General features: G+C 37.2%; 1 protein-coding gene across 1 annotated transcript in view; it reads left to right on the forward strand.

Moving 5' to 3' along the window:
* Positions 1-1,560: 1,560 nt before the first annotated feature.
* UHRF2 (ubiquitin like with PHD and ring finger domains 2) overlaps positions 1,561-21,408 on the forward strand; it is a 70,534-nt gene continuing 50,686 nt past the window's right edge. The window contains exons 1-3 of the mRNA XM_036238579.1: positions 1,561-2,033; positions 7,579-7,812; positions 16,326-16,585. Coding sequence (XP_036094472.1) covers positions 1,881-2,033; positions 7,579-7,812; positions 16,326-16,585 — 647 coding nt within the window. The 5' untranslated portion in view covers positions 1,561-1,880. The remainder of the gene's footprint in view (positions 2,034-7,578; positions 7,813-16,325; positions 16,586-21,408) is intronic.

Consider the following 21,408-nt stretch of genomic DNA (forward strand, 5'->3'; position numbering starts at 1 on the left):
CCGGGAACTCAGATCATTCTAGTCCCCCTTCTCTCATCTCTAACTTCTGTTTTAACAACAGCTGACTGTGTAGTACTAAATTATTCTTTAATATTTTTATTTTTCTACATCTTATCTGAATTTGATTGTTCAGATGAACTAGCAGGCTCATTTCCTTAATTTCCTTTCTCAGAAATTCATTGTGAATAGAGGATTAAAAGAAATTCTTAATATGCCTTCACAAGGACATAGCATATTCTTAGAATAGCAAATAGCTATTCCTTATTGGGACCAGTTATAAGTGTGCTTTCCATATCACTGTCATTGCATTTACACATGTAATGAATACTTAATATTTGCTTTACTTAAATCAGGAACAGACAAGGCGAACTATATATTTAGCGGATACAAGTGAATGTAAAATTTTCGGCAAGGGCAAAGGCCTGAAATATGTATACGTATTCCATTTTTCCTGTCCCTTCTGTGTTGGGCCATCTTTCATTACAGACTTCTCTGTACTTGTAATTACTTTAATTGGTTGCTCTACCTTTATGGTGATAATTAGCACCAGTCTCAACATTTGAGTCATGGATTCTGACAAATAAAAAGTCCAAGTTTTATGTATATATATGTACATAAATGCTTTCTTATGAAGACATATTTTCTTCTTAAAGAAGCTCACTGTTAGGTAATAGTCTTATGTCTAAGAATTTATTCCTAGTAGGATATTTGGAGTTCTTTTTCGGAGGCGTATAGTTTTGCATCTTTTAAAAATGTTTTCCGTGACTCCGCAATCCCGTAGGCCAAAGGTACACTAAGTTGGAAGGTCCACAAAAGCAAACGTCCGGTTCTGACCAGCGGCCTCCGGGTGGCGGCACCCACACCACTATGGCCAGATGTCCGAGTGTGAGCGTGGCGGAACGGAGAGGGCGATCCCAGCAGGACCCGCGGCCTGTGGGGCCGAGGCCGCCAGCCCAGCCCAGCCCAGCCCAGCGGCGGGAAACCCCAGGAAGTGGGTTTCCGCGCGAAGGTAGCGGTCAGACTCGGCGGGAAACGAGTTCGCGAAGCACGAGGGTCCCCGGAGCCTATCCAGAGCGGACACCCCCACCAAGGCCGCGTGATGGACAGTGTCCCGGTGAGCGCGGTAGAGCGGGCTCATTTCCTTATGTGCTTTCTCAGAAACTTAGGCCGTGCTCGCCCTCTCTTCCCACTTCATGATCATACAAGTGAACGTCAGTTTCTTATTTTTGGTGTTTATGAGACCACAGAACCGTATCCGCTAGGCCTGAGGAGTCGTTCCCCCGCAAGGTCCCGAAACCAGAACCAAAACGGCAACCTGTGGGCAGCCTCATAACCGCTCAAAACCCGAAGGCTAGAGGGACTTATCCAGAACCCAGGTGCAGGCAGAGGAGCAAGTAACGGCTCTGGACAGCACCGCCCCTCCGTCCCGCCCTCCCCGCACCCGCCCATTTTAGTTCCCTCTAGTTCTATAGCCACTTCCCGGGCCGCTTCCTCTTTAAGGCGGGGCCCGGCGTGGATCTCGCGAGATCCGGGTTCGCGCCGTGACCTCCATGTGGGAGCTAGAGCTCTATAAGTAAACACTCCGCGCGGCGCAGACAAGGCTTCTTCCTATTTGTGAGGCGGGGGTTGCGGCAGCGGCGGCGCCTCCGACTAGTTCCGGTTTCCTTTCCTGCACAGCTCTGCTGGGCGGGTGCGCGGTCTAGGAGTCGCGGCCGCCTGTCGGGCCTGGCGTCTGGTCAGTCTTCCTCGCTTGTGCGCGCGCTCCCCCGCCGGCAGCGGAGAGTCGGAGCCGCTGAGGAAGCGGCGCTGGCCGGGTGGGGTGCGGCCCCCTAAACGCAGGGGGAGACAAAGCAGAGCCGGACCCCTCTCCCGGCGCCAAGATGTGGATCCAGGTTCGCACTATCGACGGCTCCCAGACGCGCACCATTGAGGACGTGTCTCGCAAAGCCACAATTGAGGAGCTGCGTGAGCGGGTGTGGGCGCTGTTCGACGTGCGGCCCGAGTGCCAGCGCCTCTTCTATCGGGGCAAGCAGGTGAGACGCGCCCACTGCACCCCTCGGGAACCCCGGGCGAAGGCAGCGGGGCGCCTCTTCGGACGCGTGGGCTGGGCAGGCTGGAGGGCTTAGTGCGCGGCGCGCGCAGATTGCCCCTGGTTCCACTTCGGGTGGGCACCCCCTGAGCCTCAGGAGTGCCAGCTTGGACCGGACGAGGGGGCGCAGAGGGGTTCCCGTCAGTCCCGAGTACAGGTGCGCCCGGCGGGGTCAGAGGTGGGGGCGCCTAGAGCACAGCGACTTCGCCGCCCTTGCTCAGCGGGGCAGCAGCCCCTGGAACGGCCCGCCGGAGCGCTCGGGTTCTCTCGATTCCCGCGCTCGACCGGGTCAGGAGCTCCTGGAGGGCGGGGAGGGCAGCGGGCTGTGGCGGCCATGCCACAGTGCGGGTGGGGAGGGCTCGTGGCTCTGGCTCCCGGCAGAGCGTACCCGGATAACGGCTCTCATCGGTTCCGTGGCTCTTCCGCGCTCCCAGCTCCCAGATAGAGGGGAAAACTTATGTATTGCTCGCTCTGGGCGCAAGAACCCTAGTTCTGCTTCCTCATGTGGAAGAGATTTATAAACACTGAAGATTCTCAGGGTTTCCAGAACTTATGACTCCTCTCTTCTCCTCCCCTGGAATTGGGATCTGTCTTGGAGATTAGAGACCTGGGCTAAAGGAGTTATTGATGTAACCCGGGACCAGTTTTAAAACTGCCCAGTATTGGCTAGAGAGGGTTATTATAGGCTACAGGGGAAAGGAATGTAAAAGACTGCTTTGCTTTTCTTCTCACCTTCTAAATGTCCCCTCACCCAAGTTTTTACACAGTAACTGGAGTATAGCCAGGGGTACATATTTGAGAGTGAAAGTGATTTTGGCGGTGTCTTTGAGCGTCTGTGGTAGTTGTATGGTATGGCCCTCGTCTGGCCCATTAAAGATTTGACCCAGACTCATCCTATTTTTCTTTTTGTCTTTTTACAAAAGTTAATCCACCAAAAAGTTGGCCTTTTCCAGTTGATGGACCACAGTTTGGCTCCCATCATGTTGTTTGAAATAAATGTAGCTTTCTTTGATTTGGTAGTGATCGTTTTCCTACAGCCACAAAGGATTTGAAAGGAATATTTTTCGGTCCTTAATACACTTACCCTTCTAAAACTTCCCAGAAAGTTCAAAGTAACAAGATTAAACTCAGAGAGTGAGCCAGGGGGATATTTTGTCTTTAAATAAATGTAATAGCATCTTTGACATGTGCTTGCAGCCAGTTTATATTGATTCTTTAGTGTTTGACTTGTAATAAAAACAGGTGTTCAATTTTGTTGTAGACTTTGCTTTTGAAATAATTGTGTGTATTAAACACTATGTAGATTTATATTGCTGTGCCATTAGTGGCTGATACCTTTTTATAAATTTGTCAAAGGTAAGAAGCATGTGTCTTCTGAATTTTATTTTCTAGCTAGGAACAATAGTACATGAATTCCTGGGACACTTTGGTGACTTCAGCACCAGTGATAGAAATAACACCCTTAAAGCCTAATTATCAATTATACCAAAAGAAAATATGCACCTGGATGTCTTGAGGAAAAGGTAGAGATGGGTTAAATTCAGGGCAACAAAGTAGACTTCCAGTAAACCAGGCAGCTGGTTCCAGGTTCAGGGCAAAACATTTGAGGATAACAACTTTTTGTACTTCTTCCCTCAGCACAGTTGATTACTTACTACTAAGATTTCTTCAGCTCAGTGATAAACCAATAAGGATGAGGAATGGACCTTTGGTGCTCCATTGAGTTGGAGATGGAAGGAAGATACTGCTTCCGCTCGGTTTACTTATTTATGAGCTTACAAGTAGCCATGGCAGTGATTATCTCCATTCTCTTTTCCTCTTTGGAGTCTACAGCCCGTGGACAGGGTAGTGTTTCTACAGCAGACAACTACTGGATTGGTGTCACAGGGTTGCCCCTACACTGTAAAATGCCTTTATTGTTATTAGAAAAAGGCACCCCTTTCTCAAAATGATTTACCGCTACATAGTAAAAAATATAAAAACAAATTTACAGTGTCTTATAATGTAAATGGTTCAATGGTTCCCTCTCACCATTCCTTTTTATTAGATGTGCTACTTTTAATTTTCCATGTATATATTAGAATCACTTGTTGATATTTATTACAGATGCTCAGCTCACCCCAGAATTGCAAGTAGTTAACAAGACCCCATGGGAGATTCTGATGAACACCAGAGTTTGAAAATAAAAGTTGAAGAGTAGTCATTCTCCTACTAGTTTCTTGCTATTCAAAGTATGGTCCATGGATCAGTAAGACCAGCTTCATTAGCATCACCTGGGAGCCTCACACCAGACCTACTGAAGTAGAATCTATTTTAACAAGGTCCCCAGGTGATCTGTATGCAAATTAAATTTGAGAAGTAGTGTAATTGACTCCACTTTTGAGGGTCAAAATAGGGAGCAGTATTTCAGGACTGTAAATTCTAGTTAGAGTAGAGTAACCTCATTTGGATATTCTTCCCGGGGTTTGAGTGTGACACACCCTGGGGATTGAGTTTTTCATATCTTTTGAGAATCCAGAGCTTTTCCTATTTTGAAAGGAGTCTCTACCCTGCTTTCTTTCTTTCCCTTGTACCACTTAGGGATAGACTTAGAATAGATGGTAGATGTGGGGCATGAAACAGCTGAAGAAAAACCAAGTAGTTGCCTTTTCCCCCCGGGGGCCCTCGTTTTCACACAAAGTAAAAGTGTTTGCCTATTTGGAGAGAGAAACACTAAGCTATCAAGGCATTCTTACATTATATACACGATGTGAAAGATAAATGAATGCTACTAACTTAATGCCCTCCACTTGCATGCTAATCACTAGCCTCTTGGGAATAACTTCCCCATTGCCTTTTCAGCCACTGCCTCTTGGTGTTTCCTTTTTAGTTTTCCTTTTCATCACTATTACCATTCTTCCTGTTAACTGGAATTTCTTCCTTCAGTGCAATACAAATTCAAGAATGCAGTCTGGCAAAACAAAATTGTAGGACCGTCTGCCTCTCTAATTTTATAAATCCTGCAGCCCCCATCTTTTAGAATGGCAGTTCTCAAACTTCTGCTATGAGACATTGATGGCTATAGTTACATGTCTGAAACTTTATTTAATTTCTAAGTGACCCAACCCCTTTCTCCCCACTCAGCATAATTTAAGTAACAAGCGACTTTCAGTCTGCACTTTTATTAAATTTGGGTAAACTTCAGTGCTTTTCAAGTACAGATCATTCCAACATTCTTCACTTAACTGTGTAGAACTTGCTGTGCAATGGATGATAACTGTTTTAGGAAAACTGGATACCTGTGAATTAGGGAAGGGATTGGATAATCTGTTAAAGTGGCTCTCATATGAAGCATGAATAATTGGAGGCAAGGTAGTTACATGTTAAGGTGCGCCTAACTTCTATTGTAGGTATTCATGCCTTAATACGCTTAGTATTTCACTGACTTTCAGACATTGCTTTTCCTTTCAAACCAAGTACCCCTTGAAGCAGCTTGTGTTTACTCTTACTGATCGCTTGGTAGAAGCTAGACAAAGGGGTTGAGTATAAGAATGCCCCCAAGGTCCCTCTGACTCTTGCACCACAAATTTCAATGGAAAGTGTTTATGTAAACACTTTGGATTTCCAATTATTTCACTACCTTAACTGTCTTCATTTTGGGAAATGCCTACCAGTTAATTGGCATGGTCTGTGTTGTAAAGTATTTTCTATATTAAATAGTTCTATTTTTTATAATTACCATAATATGCAGCAGTTGTATGTTTAATCAAGTTGTGTTTTTTCAGCTGTTCCACAATTAGTGTGTTCTTTCTTGGTGCACGTGGGGTACTCTTGGACAGTGTCAAAATGAAGGTGTGAATGTAGTTTTTTGTTCCTTTTTTTTCTCCAGGAGTTAAGGATTAGAGGGAGTTCTTGGGTTTTTTTTTTTTTTTTTTTTTTTTTTTTTTTTTTTTAATAAGGTAAGCAGTGTTAACATTGCCATCCCTATAAGGGCTTATCTTTTTACTGACTTTTGGGAGACTCCTTTGGCTTATTTGGAATAAGCATATTAACCAACATGTGAAATAGTGTCTCATTTAATTCCCCCGCTGAAAAATTTGTGAATTTCTTGATCCCTTGTTCTGTTTAACAATTGTGAACACCTGTAGTGTGCAGGATTGTGCTAGATGTGTTCTTGGGCCACTTAAATTAAAATTACTTACTTCGTTCAATAGTATATCATTCAGGGACAGACTTTCCTTCCTTTTGGTTGACTTCTCAAACATGGTTGTATTGTGATAGAGTTGTAGATGGTGACAGGTATTACATACAAAGAGGAGGAAATGAGCAGTGATTAAATTGGTAAAGCTTCTGAGGAAATGATAGTTATGATCTTGAAGGAGTTTAGTTATTGTATCATTGTGAAATGGCCAACTGAATTTCATAAAGAAACAAAATGGAGACTTAGTTTCCTAGGGCTTCTGTAACAAAGTACCAAAACCTAGGTGGCTTAAAACAAATTTATTGCCTTAGGGTTCTGGAGGTTATAGATCTGAAATCAAGGTATCAGCAGAGGGCTATGTTCTGTCTGACAGCTCTAGGCAAGAATCCTTTCTTGCTTCCTTTCACTTCCAGTGTTTGCTAGCGGTCTTTGGTATCCATTGGCTTATAAATGCATCCCTCCAGTCCTGTGTCTGTCTCCTCCCTGTATACATTTACATCTTCCCTCTGCATGTCTGTGTCTGTTCAAATTTCAAATTTTTATGAGATATCAGTCACAGTGGGTTAGGGCCCACCCATATAACCTAGTTTTAACTTGATTACCTTTGTGAAGATCCTGTTTCCAAATGTCACATTCTGAGATACCTATATTAGGATATGAGGGTAGGGAATAGGGGAATGGACACAAACTAATGCATTATAGCGACCTTGCCAAAATATGGGTGTGTTACAAGATAATTTATTTATTCACTATTCATCCCGGAAGACTTCATGATACAATTTGATAACCTTTACAAATAGACAGAGTTAGAGAACAGGCAAGTGGAATAACATGAGCTAGAATTGTAATTATTCCTACATGAATTGTTTTTTCTTGCTTGATTATTTTTTAATTGCTGACAGAAAGAGAATGGTTAACTTAATGTCTTTATGAACACAAGGTCATAAAACAATTCATTTTCAGAATTCACCTTTCTTGCAGTTGATTCAGGCACTGTTCATTCAGGCACTGTTCATTGAAATAAAACTTGGTAAGAAATCTGGAGTCACACAGCAATGATTTTTTTTTTTTTTCCCATTTCAGTGGCTATCAGTGTACCTTGTAGTTGATATGGAATGATTCTTAATTTATTGAGATCCTGAGATGATGTTAACATCAGAAGCCATAAAGTAGTAGGAATGGTTTCAAGATCACTAAATTGAAATGCTGCAAATTTTATTTTAGTAATTTTGGTGGGGCCTTTGGGTAGCTAAAGATGTAAAAAGATCATTTTGAGAGAAACATTTTAATCTTTTCTATTTTTTTCTAGTTGGAAAATGGATATACTTTATTTGACTATGATGTTGGACTGAATGATATAATTCAGCTACTAGTTCGCCCAGACCCTGATCTTCCTAGCACATCTAAACAGACTGATGTACAGGCCAAACCCTGTTCTAATAATCCACCTAAAGTGAAGAAAACCCCAAGGGTGGGATCTTCTAGTCAGCCATCTACATCTACTCGTGATTTTCTTATTGATCCTGGCATCGGACTATATAAGGTATGTTGTCTTTAGAATTCTTGTTGTGAGTATACAGATAGATGTCTGTTGTTCTCAGGTTGTTGTGGATAAGTATATTGATTGCCATTTGAAAGTAAAAATTGAGCTTTATTCTTTAAACTGTACATACACATTTTACATATACAGTCTAAATAATAAAACAAATGCCTGTGTAATTCCATCGAGGTTAAGAAGTAGAATGATGCTAAATCCTTTTTAAAGCCTCCTATGTGCCTCTATCAGAACATGTCTCCCTCTTTCCCTAGGAGGTAAAACTACTTGTTCTGACTTTTATGATCATTTCCTTGTTTTTCTTTTAGGGTTACTAATGGATGTATCTCTAAACAATATGTTTTGTTTTGCCTGTATTTGGATTTATGTAATGGAATTCTGCTTTTTCTCACCTTTGAGAGATTCTCGTGCATAGAACTGTATTTTTCATTTTCATTATTCCATTTTATTAACATGCCACTATATATATAGATGTATATATATATATATCTGATCTATGGTTATTAGATATTTAGGCTTTTCCCATTTTCAGCTCTTTTAAACAGTTCTGCTTTGAACCTTCTATGTGTAACTTGGTGCATGCATTCAAGAATTTTTCTAGGAATTTTTACCTAGAAATAGAAGTGCTGGTTGTTCACTCACAGGATACTGCCAAACTGTTTTGTTTTATTGATCTGTTCATCTATCCCTGTGCTCATACTGTTCCAAGTACTATAGCACTGTTTTGATATCTCCTTTTCCTCCATCTCCTCTGTTTAATTTCTCTGGAAAGATGCAAACATCCATAAATATGGAAAGAATCAAGAACTGACAAAGAGCTAATTTCAAAAGTCCCTGCCTAGGTGGCTACACCGATGAATTGCTTTAAATTTGTAAAGAATAGGTAAATATGGTGTTACCTAAATTGACTCACAACATAAAAAAAAGGAAAGCCTTTCATTGCTTTGTAAATTTAGCGTAACACTGATACCAAAACATGACAGAAAGCACACTAGTATCGATATATATATATTCATGTAAAACCTAAGTTATATTTAGCAAATAAAATTATAACTTTAAAAAGAACATAATACTCTAATCAAGTATGGTTCATCAGGAAGCAGGATAGTTTATTAGGAAGTGTTTTAATATAATTCCCATTAACAATGGGAGCCAGTTAATGCAGCTGTTAATTTAACAGCTTTCTAGAAGTGCTAGCTAATACAAATAGGCAGGAAAACAAAATGTAAACATTGGAGAAGGCAAAGTTATGGATACCTGGAAAAGCTGAGAAAATAAACATTAGAGCTTTATGAGCAATCAGTAAGGTGGCTATTTAAATTCCAGTAGCTTTCCTTGCTACAGTCATTTAGTACAAGAAAAAAAATTGCAGTGACAACAAAGTTTGGAATAAACTTACATGATATGGGCAAGTTTTATATAAATTAAAACAGCACTTTATGTAGTTCTCACAATTCAGGTGGAATTGTTAATATTGAAAACCCACTTGCCGTTTGTCTACATCACCCATTGATTTCATCCCTCTTTCAGTTATTAACACTTTCTGAGTTGCTATTTTCTTGCAGTTTCCTTTTTAAAGAAACATGTTGTTTTCAAACAGTTTTAGATTTATAGCATAATTGGGAAGATACTACAGTTTTTGAGTATTTTACACCCAATTTGTCCTGTTATTAATCTTATATCGGTATGGTACATTTGTTATAATTATAAACCATATCTCCTTAGTTTTTACCTAAAGTCCTTTTTCTGTTCCAGAATTCTATTTAGGATACTACATTACATTTACATTAGTGTTGTACTAAATAGTTGTCACATCTCCTTGGCTCCTCTTGGCTGTGACAGTTTCTCACACTTTTTTGATGACTTTGACACTTTTGAGGCATACTGGTCAGGTATTTTGTAAAATGTCCTATTAGGATTCATCTGTTTTCCTCATTATTAGACTTATATATTTTGGGGGAGAGACTACAGAGATAAAGTTGTTTTTGTCATATATAGGGACATGTGCTGTCAACATTCTGTTTACCAATTATAACTTAGATTTAACTTAGTGATAAGAAGTAATTTATCACTGTTGATGTGAACCTTATTCACCTGGCTGAGGTGTTTATCAGGTTTCTTCATTGTGAAGTTACTCCCCAGCCCCTGCACCCTTTTCCATACTGTATTCAAGATGAAGTCACTATTTGCACCCCACACTTAAGGAGTAGGGAGTTAATTACTTCTTCCTTGAAGGCAGATTATTTACAAAAATTATTAAGAATTGTTCTACATGAGAGACTTGGCTCTTTTCCTTCACTTATTTATCGAGTCATTTATTTACATCAATATGGATGTTTTTTCCCTTGCGTCCCTTTAACATACCCCTATTTTGTTGTTTTGTTGTTGTTGATTTTGTTAAAGCACTATCTGGCACTAGGAGCTCCAGGCTCATATCGTATATTTCCTGCTCCAGTCCTGAAATCAATCGTTTCTCTAATTGGAGAATGGTATTTGCAACCAAGCCTAACTCTAGATATTCTCCTTGCTACTAGGGTATCATTACTTTTAGGGCTCTCAGTTGACAGCTCAAGGAAACGTATAAATCCTCCTGTATGTTCATATGTTCTTAAATATGTAACCACCTATAATTTAAATTAATCTTAAATTATTTTTAACTTTTTGGTTAAGGGCAAATAGTTTAGAAGCTGCTACTTTTGACTTGATTTGTTTTGAGCAGTGAAGGTATTAATTTGTTTTCACAGGAGGGCCAGCTGTCTGAGATTAATCACGGTTAATCAGTTCTAGTCAATTTAAATTCTGTTTAGTGTAGGTCTCAATACCTTGCCATCGTTCCTCCCCCCATCTGATTCAGAAGAGCATCACAAGAAACTACTTCCGCTCTGCATCTTTGCTTTTTATTTTCGGTCTTAGTGCTTTGGCTATCTTCTTCTAGTTCATTACTTTTGTTGTTTTAACATCTCTTATATTTCATATTAATGAGTAGCACTAGATGTTAAGGACTTTAGCTTTGTCATCAGATTTAGTTTCAAATTCCAATTTAGCCAATTCTGAGCTATACAAATTTGGCAAGTAAATTTTACATCGTCTCTCTTCATTTAGAAACACTTGAAACTTGGTACTTAAATTCTCAAGTCTACTGTTCTTTGTAAAGTAATATGTTTAGTCAAACTAGCCTTTCTTGTTAGTTGAAGAGTCTAACACAGATTTATTTCCTTTTTTTTTTTTTTTTGATGAAGCTCAGAAATTGTCATAGGCATTTGAAATGTTGACTAGTGACCTTTTTTACATATAGAACTGCTTATTTCTGGATGATTTAGTTGTTCAATGAATATTTGAATATCTAGCAGATATTTCTTTTAGGTTTAGAAATAGAGATAAGCAAGTCATATTTCGTCCCCTGTTTTCGTGGAATTTTATTAGGCATTGACTTTTTGGCTGACTTGAAAACTCTTAGAAGCTGCTACATTTTAATTTATTTTGAATTTGCTTTCTATTTTGCCTGGTTTCTTTAGAGGAAGTCTCTAAATTAAATAGCATATCATAATTTGATTAAGTTCCTGGAAAACTTAAAAATTGGGAGGCCTTTTTTTTTTTTTTTGCCTTTATCTTGAATTCTTGCATGTCACCTTTGCTTTGTAAAGATATTCCTTTTATAGGCATAGAGCTTTCTATAATCAAAAATTTCTTTATGGATAAGCAAACAAATTTGGGGGCCTTTCCTTTTGCATAAAATTTTCTTTGGACTTCATGATAAACAGGTACAAAAAGTGAACTTTCAAATTAGCTTACTCAAAACTGATGTAGGCAAACATTTAAACTTAATACATTAAAATGAAATTTTAATCTGAAGTTATCCAATATCATTCTTCTTTTGCCCTATATGATAACTTTAAGCAACATTTGCTTAATTGCAGAGGAACTTTTCCTTTACCATAAGGAATTAAATATCACTATCACATTTGGAGAGCCTGTGGAAGATTGTGCAGACTCTGGGTCCATCTATTCCTATCGTACAACACAAATTGAATTACACTGACTCTAGGAAGTGATTTATTTTCTGTAACAAGGTGGACTTTTGAGACCTAAATTTATTTAATTCTGGTTTGGGGGTATGGAGCTTTATATGGCTCACATTAGATCCTACTTTGAAAAGACTATCATCTTGGCCTAAATAGTATCTTTTAGAATGATAATAGTAAGCTTTTAGGGTCTAGCTCTGTGTGTGACACTGTTAAACTTCTTACATGTTTTTTATGCTCAGTGTAGGAAATGAAAGAGGAAGCTTAATAATTACTAAGTAGAAAATCATGAATATCTTAATATTTCCTGTCTTGTCTACAATGCAACTCTGCTTCTTGATGTTTAAGCTTTTTGATTATGGAACTTAATAGACAATACAAAAAAGTAGAGCTTATTGAAATATGAAGTCAGTGTCTGTAAACACTATCTAAGTTAAATAGAATAGCACTACCTCCAGGAACTTCCCTCCAGGTGCACTCTTAATTGTAATTCCCTTCTCGCTAGTTGTGACTACTGTTGAAGCTTCTATGGCAATCGTTTCTTTGCTTTTTGTTAATTTTATCCATTTAACAACCTCTTAAGAACTTTTAACCTGTGTGTGCATCTGAATTTTCCTCTTTCTGAACTTCATGTAAATGGAACCATATTGCATTTTGATTTGTGACTCTGAAGAAACATGGTATAATGAGAGAATCATGTTCCAAGTTGGAAAAACCTTTATCAGCTTAGCTCCCACTTTTAGCTGTGTTATCTCCTGGGGCCAAGTGTATTTCACTTCTGAACCTCATTATAAAATAAGAATGACTTTGTATTGTAATTATTAAAGGAGCTAATGTATTTAACAGTAAACTGTTAATATGTCTACTATGCAGAATATGGTAATGAGGCTATACTCTTGAGTTTTAATGGGTCTTAGCATTAAACATGTCAATACTTAGTTGAAGGAGACCGTTTTGTACTGTGACATGCTTGCTGGGTTGGCACATCAGATGGATTTTATAACCTAATCTCTAATACACTGCAGGGTATGTATTTCATAAAGAAGCTGTGGCTGGGACAAGTTAAGTAATTTGTTCAAGGTTATACCTAGTAGGTGATAGACAAGGACAAACCTGTTTATCTGCAGAGCTGGTGCGTTTTCCACAGAACATAAAAAGTATACCCAGTGTATGATACATCCTCAAATATTTGTGCTGGGCATTTTATTTTTTAATGATTTCTTGTGTTCCATACTTTAGGATTATGTATGTACGTATGTATGTGTGTGTATGTCTGTATGTCTGTATGTCAAATAATTGGACTTGAAAAACTCATCTTTAAATGTGGCTATTTTTTTTAACAGGACTTTTCAGCTCAAATAGCCTCCCCCATTAATTGTATTTTTCTCTTTTATGATATTTTGACATTTGGGGGTGGAGGAGGATTTGCTGTCTGAGGATAGTCTCCCTCTTTCAGGGATAGCTAGGAAGAGACCATAAATAACTTGTCAGTGAGCTCGCCTTTCATATACAAACCAACCAATCTGGAGACTGCAACCCTAGCCATCTAACTCAACACACCAATCAATATTCTGTGCTCTAACCACCCAGGCTAGGTACCAGACAACTAGAAACCACACCTATATCCCCAGAGCCTGCCAGTGTTATTCGGATTAGCCAGTAGTAAACTGTTTCTCCACATTGCCTTGGCATTTACATGGAAAGTGCATTAGTCCCTAGGCTTTGCTTTCCCCTCGTTCCTTCTGACTTTTGACCAAACTTTGTGCTTCTCCTCGTGGCCCTGCATGGAGTGCCCCCTTCTCTTGGGAAATGTAATTATTCTAGTGGCCTTAGCCTCTCCATGTTGAGTCACCTCCATAAATTAAAGCCTGAATGCAATTGAGACATTCCACCACCCCCACACAAATACACATATTCTATTGTCCTCTTTTGTTTTCCTGCTTTTTTATTGCTCATTTATGTCTAATTACACTTCAGTTCCTTTTTTTTTTTTTATAAGCTTTACTTTTTAGAACAGTTCTATGTTCACAGCAAAATTGAGGGGAAGGTACGGAGATTTTCCATATATCCTCTACCTACATACATGCATAGCCTTTCTCATTATCAACATCCCTACCAGAGTGGTACATCTGTTGTACCTACGTTGACACAACATCATCCAAAATCTGTAGTTTACTTTAGGGTTCATTCTTGGTGTACATTCTGTGGCTTTGGACATACTTTTCAGTTAATTTCAACTGGGTTACTATGGCAGTATCCTATTTTCATGTTAATCATACAAGTTTATTCTTCTGAACCATCTTCTGAACCTAGGCTTTACAAATGAGCTGTATGTAACCTCTTGCATGCAGTTTGACCCATTTAAATTTGGCCTAACTTAGTATGTCTGTGTAATGTGCAGGAACTTTACTTTTGAATTTAAAAGCGTTTTTTCACACAGTTTATATGCTTTATTATGAGTGCTTAATTATACTTAATAGAATTTATACTTCTTGTTTCCAGTTATAAGGGTTACTCAAATAATGCCTTTACGAGCTAATAAGTTCTCTTATGTTTGTTTAAGCAATGGCAATATTTTTAGATTGACTTAGGTTTCTGTTAACTCTAATTGTATTGCCAAATAGTTATGCAGACACTAGATCTACATGCTAGTTTCTTATATCTGATATGAAAATTATTTCATTTGTATCTCTTACCATTCCATAGTAAGGTTTATATTACTGAATGTAGTTTTGGTGATACCATTTTAGTATCAACTTTATGTTCCATTCTCTTCTAGAATAATTATGTAGTGCTATATGAAACCTTTTAATGTTTTGATTTACTGTGAAGGAATAGTAGCCTCAGTTTATTCTGCAACTATGATACGCTTAACATTTTTATTTTTTGTTTTAACTAGTGCTGCCTATAAGAAAATCAAAGGCTTTAAACTTGTCATTGACTATTATTAGAAGAAAAAAGTCCACTTAATGCATGAGTTTATTTATGCAACATATACCATGTTCTCTCTCTGATTATTTATGTCTAGCCTGGTTCACCCTCGGGTCTTTTCCATTTCACCTTAACTCTTCATTCTTATGTTACACTGAACCTTGTCTTTCAAGATATTTCATTGCTACCACATTCCTTATATACAGCTCCTTTAGTAGACTATTATACTTTTTCTGGTAGTGATAATTTTTGGTTTTGTGTGTATTACTTTTCTATATTATTAGCTTGGTGGTTTGAAACCTTATATGTTTAATACTTTTTTTTCTAAGTTTGTCTCTTAACCTTTGAAGTTTCTAGTTACCTATCTTGTCACTAAGCTTCATGATATAATGGCAAGAACATAAGCTTCAAGGTCAAGATATCTTCAAACCCTAGCTTTACATTTCATTAGCTTTCACTTGGAGCAGGTTAACTTGTCAGCCTTTGTTTCCTTATCTTGTAAAATAGGAATTATTATTGAGGTTGTTACAGTTAGACAAGCCTAAGTAAAGGAACCTTGCATAGTATTGGCATATGGGTATTTAACTTCTATTATATTCTGCCTCCTAACCCCTGCTCTATCTGTCAGAATTCTTTTGGATACCTTAAGTGATTTCTTACACCTTCAGGAAGAGCTGACTTGATTAGGTGATGATCTAGTATTAGTGATGGTGTTTTTTTTTTTTCTTTTAGGGACTTTAAAAAAAAAAAAGTTGAAAAGACATCTTTTGGTTATTGCTCCTGAAAGGGCCTTGACCTTTAGACTGATTTCCTCAGAATATTTTAGGGGAGGATTTTTTTTTTTTTTTTTTTTTTGGTAATCCTGCTTCCATATTGTAACTCTTGTGTTGTACTCTGTTTTCCTTTTGTCACATTGCACAATTTAATTCTGGATCATCCTCTAGACTTGACTACATCTGTTTTTCATCTTATAGTTCTGTTCTTTTTGTTTTACCTTTGTTCTTTGAAGTACTAAATAATGCATTTGTTAGTGAGTTACTGACTGGTGGTAGAACTTAGCCCATTTTGTATAGATACATTCACTTCCCCTTATACATGTGCATAATTCCTTCATTTTGGTTTTGTTTTCTGTTTAATACTTAACAATAATCTTTAGGAATCCGAAGAAATTAATGGAACAAATTAATAATACAGTCATAACATTTTAAAGTCTAGCTTTTTGTTACTGACATTCTTACTGAATTTCTTGCCAGAACATTTTTGGGTACATAAGAATTGTACTTTTGAAAGCTTAATGTAGACATGGGAGGAGTAAAAGAAAAACACCTTTTCACTGAAGGAAATTTGGAGGAAAGTTAATTTTCTTAATAGTAAATAACAGATTTGAGCCAAAACAGAATGGTTTTAATCTAATCTTTGAAATAACTTTAAGCATAAGTAGCTGTAAATGTTGTTAACCATGATAACTATAATAATTTGAGTTATGTTAAGGTTTTTGAAGCCATAGATGAAATTAAGCTTCATTAACTCATTTTAAACTTTTTTTAGGTAAATGAATTGGTGGATGCCAGAGATGTCGGCCTTGGTGCTTGGTTTGAAGCACGTGTACATAGTGTTACTAGAGCTTCTGATGGACATTCACGTGGCAAAACTCCACTGAAGAATGGCAGTTCTTGTAAAAGGACTAATGGGAATGTAAATCATAATTCCAAAGAGAACACAAATAAATTGGACAATGTACCCTCTACGTCTAATTCAGACTCTGTTGCTGCTGATGAAGACGTTATTTATCATATCGAGTATGATGAGTAAGTGCTCATGCTATTGAGGACTTCATTCATGTTTTTGTTTATAGAAGCAAAGCCTTCCATTTCAAGATTATTTTCAAATAATAGTCTTTCTGAAGAAACCATTTAGGGGTCTGTTCAGTCTGTTGCCATTTATTTGTTTGTTTTGTTTGTTTAATGGTTTTAATATAATAAGGGCTTTTTAACACTTAGTCATATCTGGCTTATAAGTGGTTTATTGTTTTCAGTATCTTAATACCTGGCTTAATTTAATATGTAAGGATTTCTCTCTCTTCCTCTATTCAGTTTTTTGATATTTATTTTAATTTTTTAGAAAATATGTAATAACATTTAGATTAATAGCTGTTAGCATGAGGTTGAAATATTTTTTAAACAGCTTGAGTTAATTCATATTCAGTGTATCCATTTAAAGGGTACAGTTCACTGTTTTTAGTGCATTCACAGGATTGTGCGTTATCACAACTACCATTAGAACATTTTTATCTCCCTCACCCTACAAAACCCATACCAAGCAGTAACTCCCCAGTCTCCCTCCCCCAATGAAATGTTTTTAAATGTTTATATGAAAACAGTATTAAGAACTTGCCTTGATTCTAGTACTGGCTTATTTTCTTTACCCATTTTCAAAATCCTATTTAAAAGTTAAAATCGGGACAGATTTAGTATTTATTCAACACACTAAGTGAACTTAAGTCATCCTGTCAAATGATGCCTTAATATGAATGGAAAATATACTACCAAGTGCTTAATGAGTATGAATTTGAGATCCTAAAATGGTTGTGATTTTTTTCCTACTACAAAATGGTATAAAAGACTTTATCAACTCAGATTTTTCAGGATACCTGGAAAAGGAGTCAAAAGTAGATGCCCTTTAATTTTTACTTTTCTAATACTTCTTAAATGGTTGTGACTAACTTGCCAACATAGCTTATTTCAAATGAGCCATCATCATTCTGCTTTTTACCATAGTAGATGGTAATGGAACCAACAACTAGAATGAATATTAAGATCTGGGACTGGCCAAGACTGGCAATATTGGTAAATAGAGGCTGAGATAATTGGTGGTATTGTTAGCAGTCAGTCTCTGGATTTCTTAACATCATGGCAAAGAGGCAAGATACTGTAGTAGTGGGGGACTTCAACGGTCTGTGTATCTACTGTCAACAAGTAGAGTTCTTGATTTGCTTTGAGTTTTATTTCTTGGAGAACCAAATAGTTAGGAAAATGACCTGTGACCTGATTCTTTACTGGGCAGTAAAGGAGTTATCGTTTGGTAAAAAATATTGGATGGAATGGCATAGCATGGAGATGGGGTAAAACACTTTAAACAAACACTAAATGGAGGTTTATTAAATTTTTGCAGTTTTTAGGGGCTCTTAGTTTTGGAATAAGACCTGCCGAAGGATAAGCCCGAGTTTGGTATAATTAAAACACACAAATCACAGTACCTTAGTGTTTATTTGGCTACTTTTTTGATGAAAGAGAAATTTATCTTGATTAGAATGAATGTTGGTAAAACCAACATGAATGAGAGGACTAAAATGATCTGTCTTAAATAATTTTACATGATGAAATTAAATATTTCACTAATGGCTACTTAAAGATGATAACTGAACTTTCTTTGAGAAATGAAAAAAAAACAGAAGCTTGGTGGTGGGTAATTGTCATTCATACCTTTAAAAAGAGAAAAGGACTATGTAAAATTAACTATAAGATAAATAAGATAAGCTTCTCAATAAGAGTCCCAAATAATGAGAGTGGTATAAGCACTTAGAATTATGGCGACCCAATATGGGTGTGATAACAAATCCTGTTAAAATTTTATTTTTTGTGGTTATTGGAAAAGTAAGTTAAAAAAAAACAAACTTTTAAAGTACATGTTGTATTCTGTAAGTTGTTAGACAGAGTCTTACTTCCTTGGATGGAAGGTGCATTGAGGAGAGCATAAGGAGTTCATGGCTTATGCAGTAGGAATGGATTTTTATTGAGTAGTAAGCTCCAAGGGAGTCAGTGAAATTGGCTATCAAATAGTTACATTGTAAGGATGTTTTATTAGAAGATATCTAGAACAAGTCCAGTGATGCTGCTGTTGTACTAGGCTGGTTATTCCCTATGTGGAATATTGTTTTTCATCTCCTGTGTTTAAGAACAACACCAACCTGATCTGGTGCATCTTCAGAATAGAACCCAGAATGTAAAAATGTAAAACCCTCATGAAGAGTAGCTGAAGGAACTAAATACTTAGCTTGAAAAGACTTAGATTGTGATAACTTCCATATTTTAAAAGCTCCGTCTAAAAGAAAGTTCTATACAACATAGAAGGTAAGATTCTGGTTAACCTAAATTCCTACCAGTCATATCACTTAAGATAGAGAATAATCTGCCCTGAGAAGTAGGCAGGAAACAAGCATTGACCATCTTCCAGCACAGATTGGGAGAATTAGTAGAAATGTTACATTGTAAAGAGAATTTATAAGGTTAGAATGATGGGATTATGCCTTCCGATTTCAGTATAACTTTTACTTCCAAGACAGTATTTCTCAGATAACTTTTTGCACTTTAAATTACTGAATGGACTTTAAGTACTTAAAGGCTATCATCCCAATCCATTCATAATACTGATTAAGTATTATTATTACTCTCAATGAACTAATTTAATTTTCTCCTACCTAGAGTAAGTTGAAAGTAATCTCTGAAAATAAATTGAATATTAATCTGCCTCATTAATAATCATATCTCCAAACCTCTGAGTGCCACAGTGCAATTTGAGCAAGCTGTCATTTGGCCAAGGCAGGGAGGTATTGTACATGGAACCAGGGAACTTGCCTCAGGAATTCTTTTGGGCTATGTAGTGTTCGTCAATTTTAAATGGCACTGTTTAAAGTTATTTTTAAAGTGACTGACAGATCTAACATGTTACCAGACCAGATGAATTCTCAGTCTTTGAAATGAACCTCATTAAAACAATTGCCTAGAACAAGATAAATAGGTACATATACTCTTGCATCCTCAATCCCCAGTCTAACCAGAGCAGAGTTAAAAACAATTTTAACTCAGAGAAATGATAGGTGTTACACATATATATTACTTACTAGATAGAGGGGTTTCAAAAACAACCCTCAAAAGGCCAAATAAAATCTGGTAGTGGGCATTGTTCTGAAATATAAAGGAAATCATTTATTTCTTAATCTTTCTCCATTTTTCCTCAGAATTATAGATATAAACATTGTAAGTTCATAAAACACTTTATATTAAGAGATTGGTTCAAAATGTTTTTTGAGTTTTATTATAACTGTCCCATTTCTGTAGATTCTGTGATGAACACAGACTAAATTGTTAAGGTCTTGTGAAGATTTTGTCAATCATAAGGCCTAGATTAGGCTTGTCAGCTTTGATTCACATCTTACTGTAAATAGTGTAAATCAAATGTGGAATTAACATCAAAGTGCATCGTATGGAGTAGATATTTGTGGGTTTTATTCCTGATTGTTATCCTGTACCACTGATCTGTTGTCACCTTTGTCTTAGCAAGGGCCTTATATTTTTAGAACGTAGTTAATCTAGTAAGTACTTGGGGAGAAAGAATTGGCAGTAGAAATATTTAGACTTTAGAAATTTAGATTCCAAATGATTCTTAAGCCCTCCTTAAGGTTTTTAAAAGCACCTTTATAGTGGACATACACAGCTTGGCTGTGAGGAGATCTACCTTTTTTCCTGCCATTATTATAGGAGAGACCATACTTGATTGAAACCTCTATTTTTAGTAGTATTTTGGACATAAAAGGGAAAGTATTTAGAAATGAGCAAATGTCAAGGTAATACAGACAATTATAAATCATGCAGTGGTTGAGTGGTCAATTAAAGGGAGAGAACATCGAATTTTATAGTAAGCTTGTACTGTATACTTCCATAGCTTTCTAAAATTGTATTGGTTCCCATCAGTTATTCTCTCTATAGTTATTTAGTTTAAAACTTTTGAGAGTCCTAACATCTGAATTCACAAAACTATGACTCTAGTCTTGTAAGAGTAGAGACCCTGAAGCCATTGTGATGAGAAATGATGTTGACTAAAAGGAAGAAGTAGACTTAGGAAAGGACAATTATTTCCTTAGCATTTCTAATAGTTTAATATGTCTATGGCATAGCTTACAGCAATTTAGATTACGTTAAATCTTGTGTGCCAGACTCTGAGCTAACTTTTTATGTGCATGTTCATGGAATCTTTAGCATCAATATAATGTTAGTTACATTAGCTCCCATATGAAGAGACCAAAGCTTAATTATCTAAGTTGCAAAAGTTCACATCTATTAAATGATATTATTCCAGAGCTCCACAGTTAACCAATATGCAGTATTGCCACTCAGCCTAAACATGGTACATGTAATTGGTAGTAGCCTACACTTCTGTTACGGTCAAATGTTGGCCATTCTGTATGACCTCTAAAGACTTGCTCTAGACGTTTTTTTGGGATTTAAAGCAGTCAGCACACTTACAGCTTCTTCTGTTTGGTTAAACCCTAGTTATGTAAGCAACTTACTCATACTTATCACCTGGCTGCTTTATTAGCAGATAAAGGCTTTTGTACTAAGAAACATCTGTTCTTAGTGGACTTGGTTTAGATTCCTTTTAATTAGCTAGCCTAGTGGTTCTCAACCCTGGCTACACATTAGTTGTCTAGGAAGCTTTAGAAAAATAATATTGCCAAGGACCTACTCTTAGAACTTATAGTGTAGTTGATCTGAGGGACCTCCAGGCATTGGTGTTTTCAAAAGTTCCCCTGTGTTTCTAATGCGCAGCTATGATTGAGAACCACTGTCTTAGA

Source organism: Rousettus aegyptiacus, unplaced genomic scaffold, assembly GCF_014176215.1.
Source record: "Rousettus aegyptiacus isolate mRouAeg1 unplaced genomic scaffold, mRouAeg1.p scaffold_m13_p_3, whole genome shotgun sequence".
Taxonomy (NCBI): domain Eukaryota; kingdom Metazoa; phylum Chordata; class Mammalia; order Chiroptera; family Pteropodidae; genus Rousettus; species Rousettus aegyptiacus.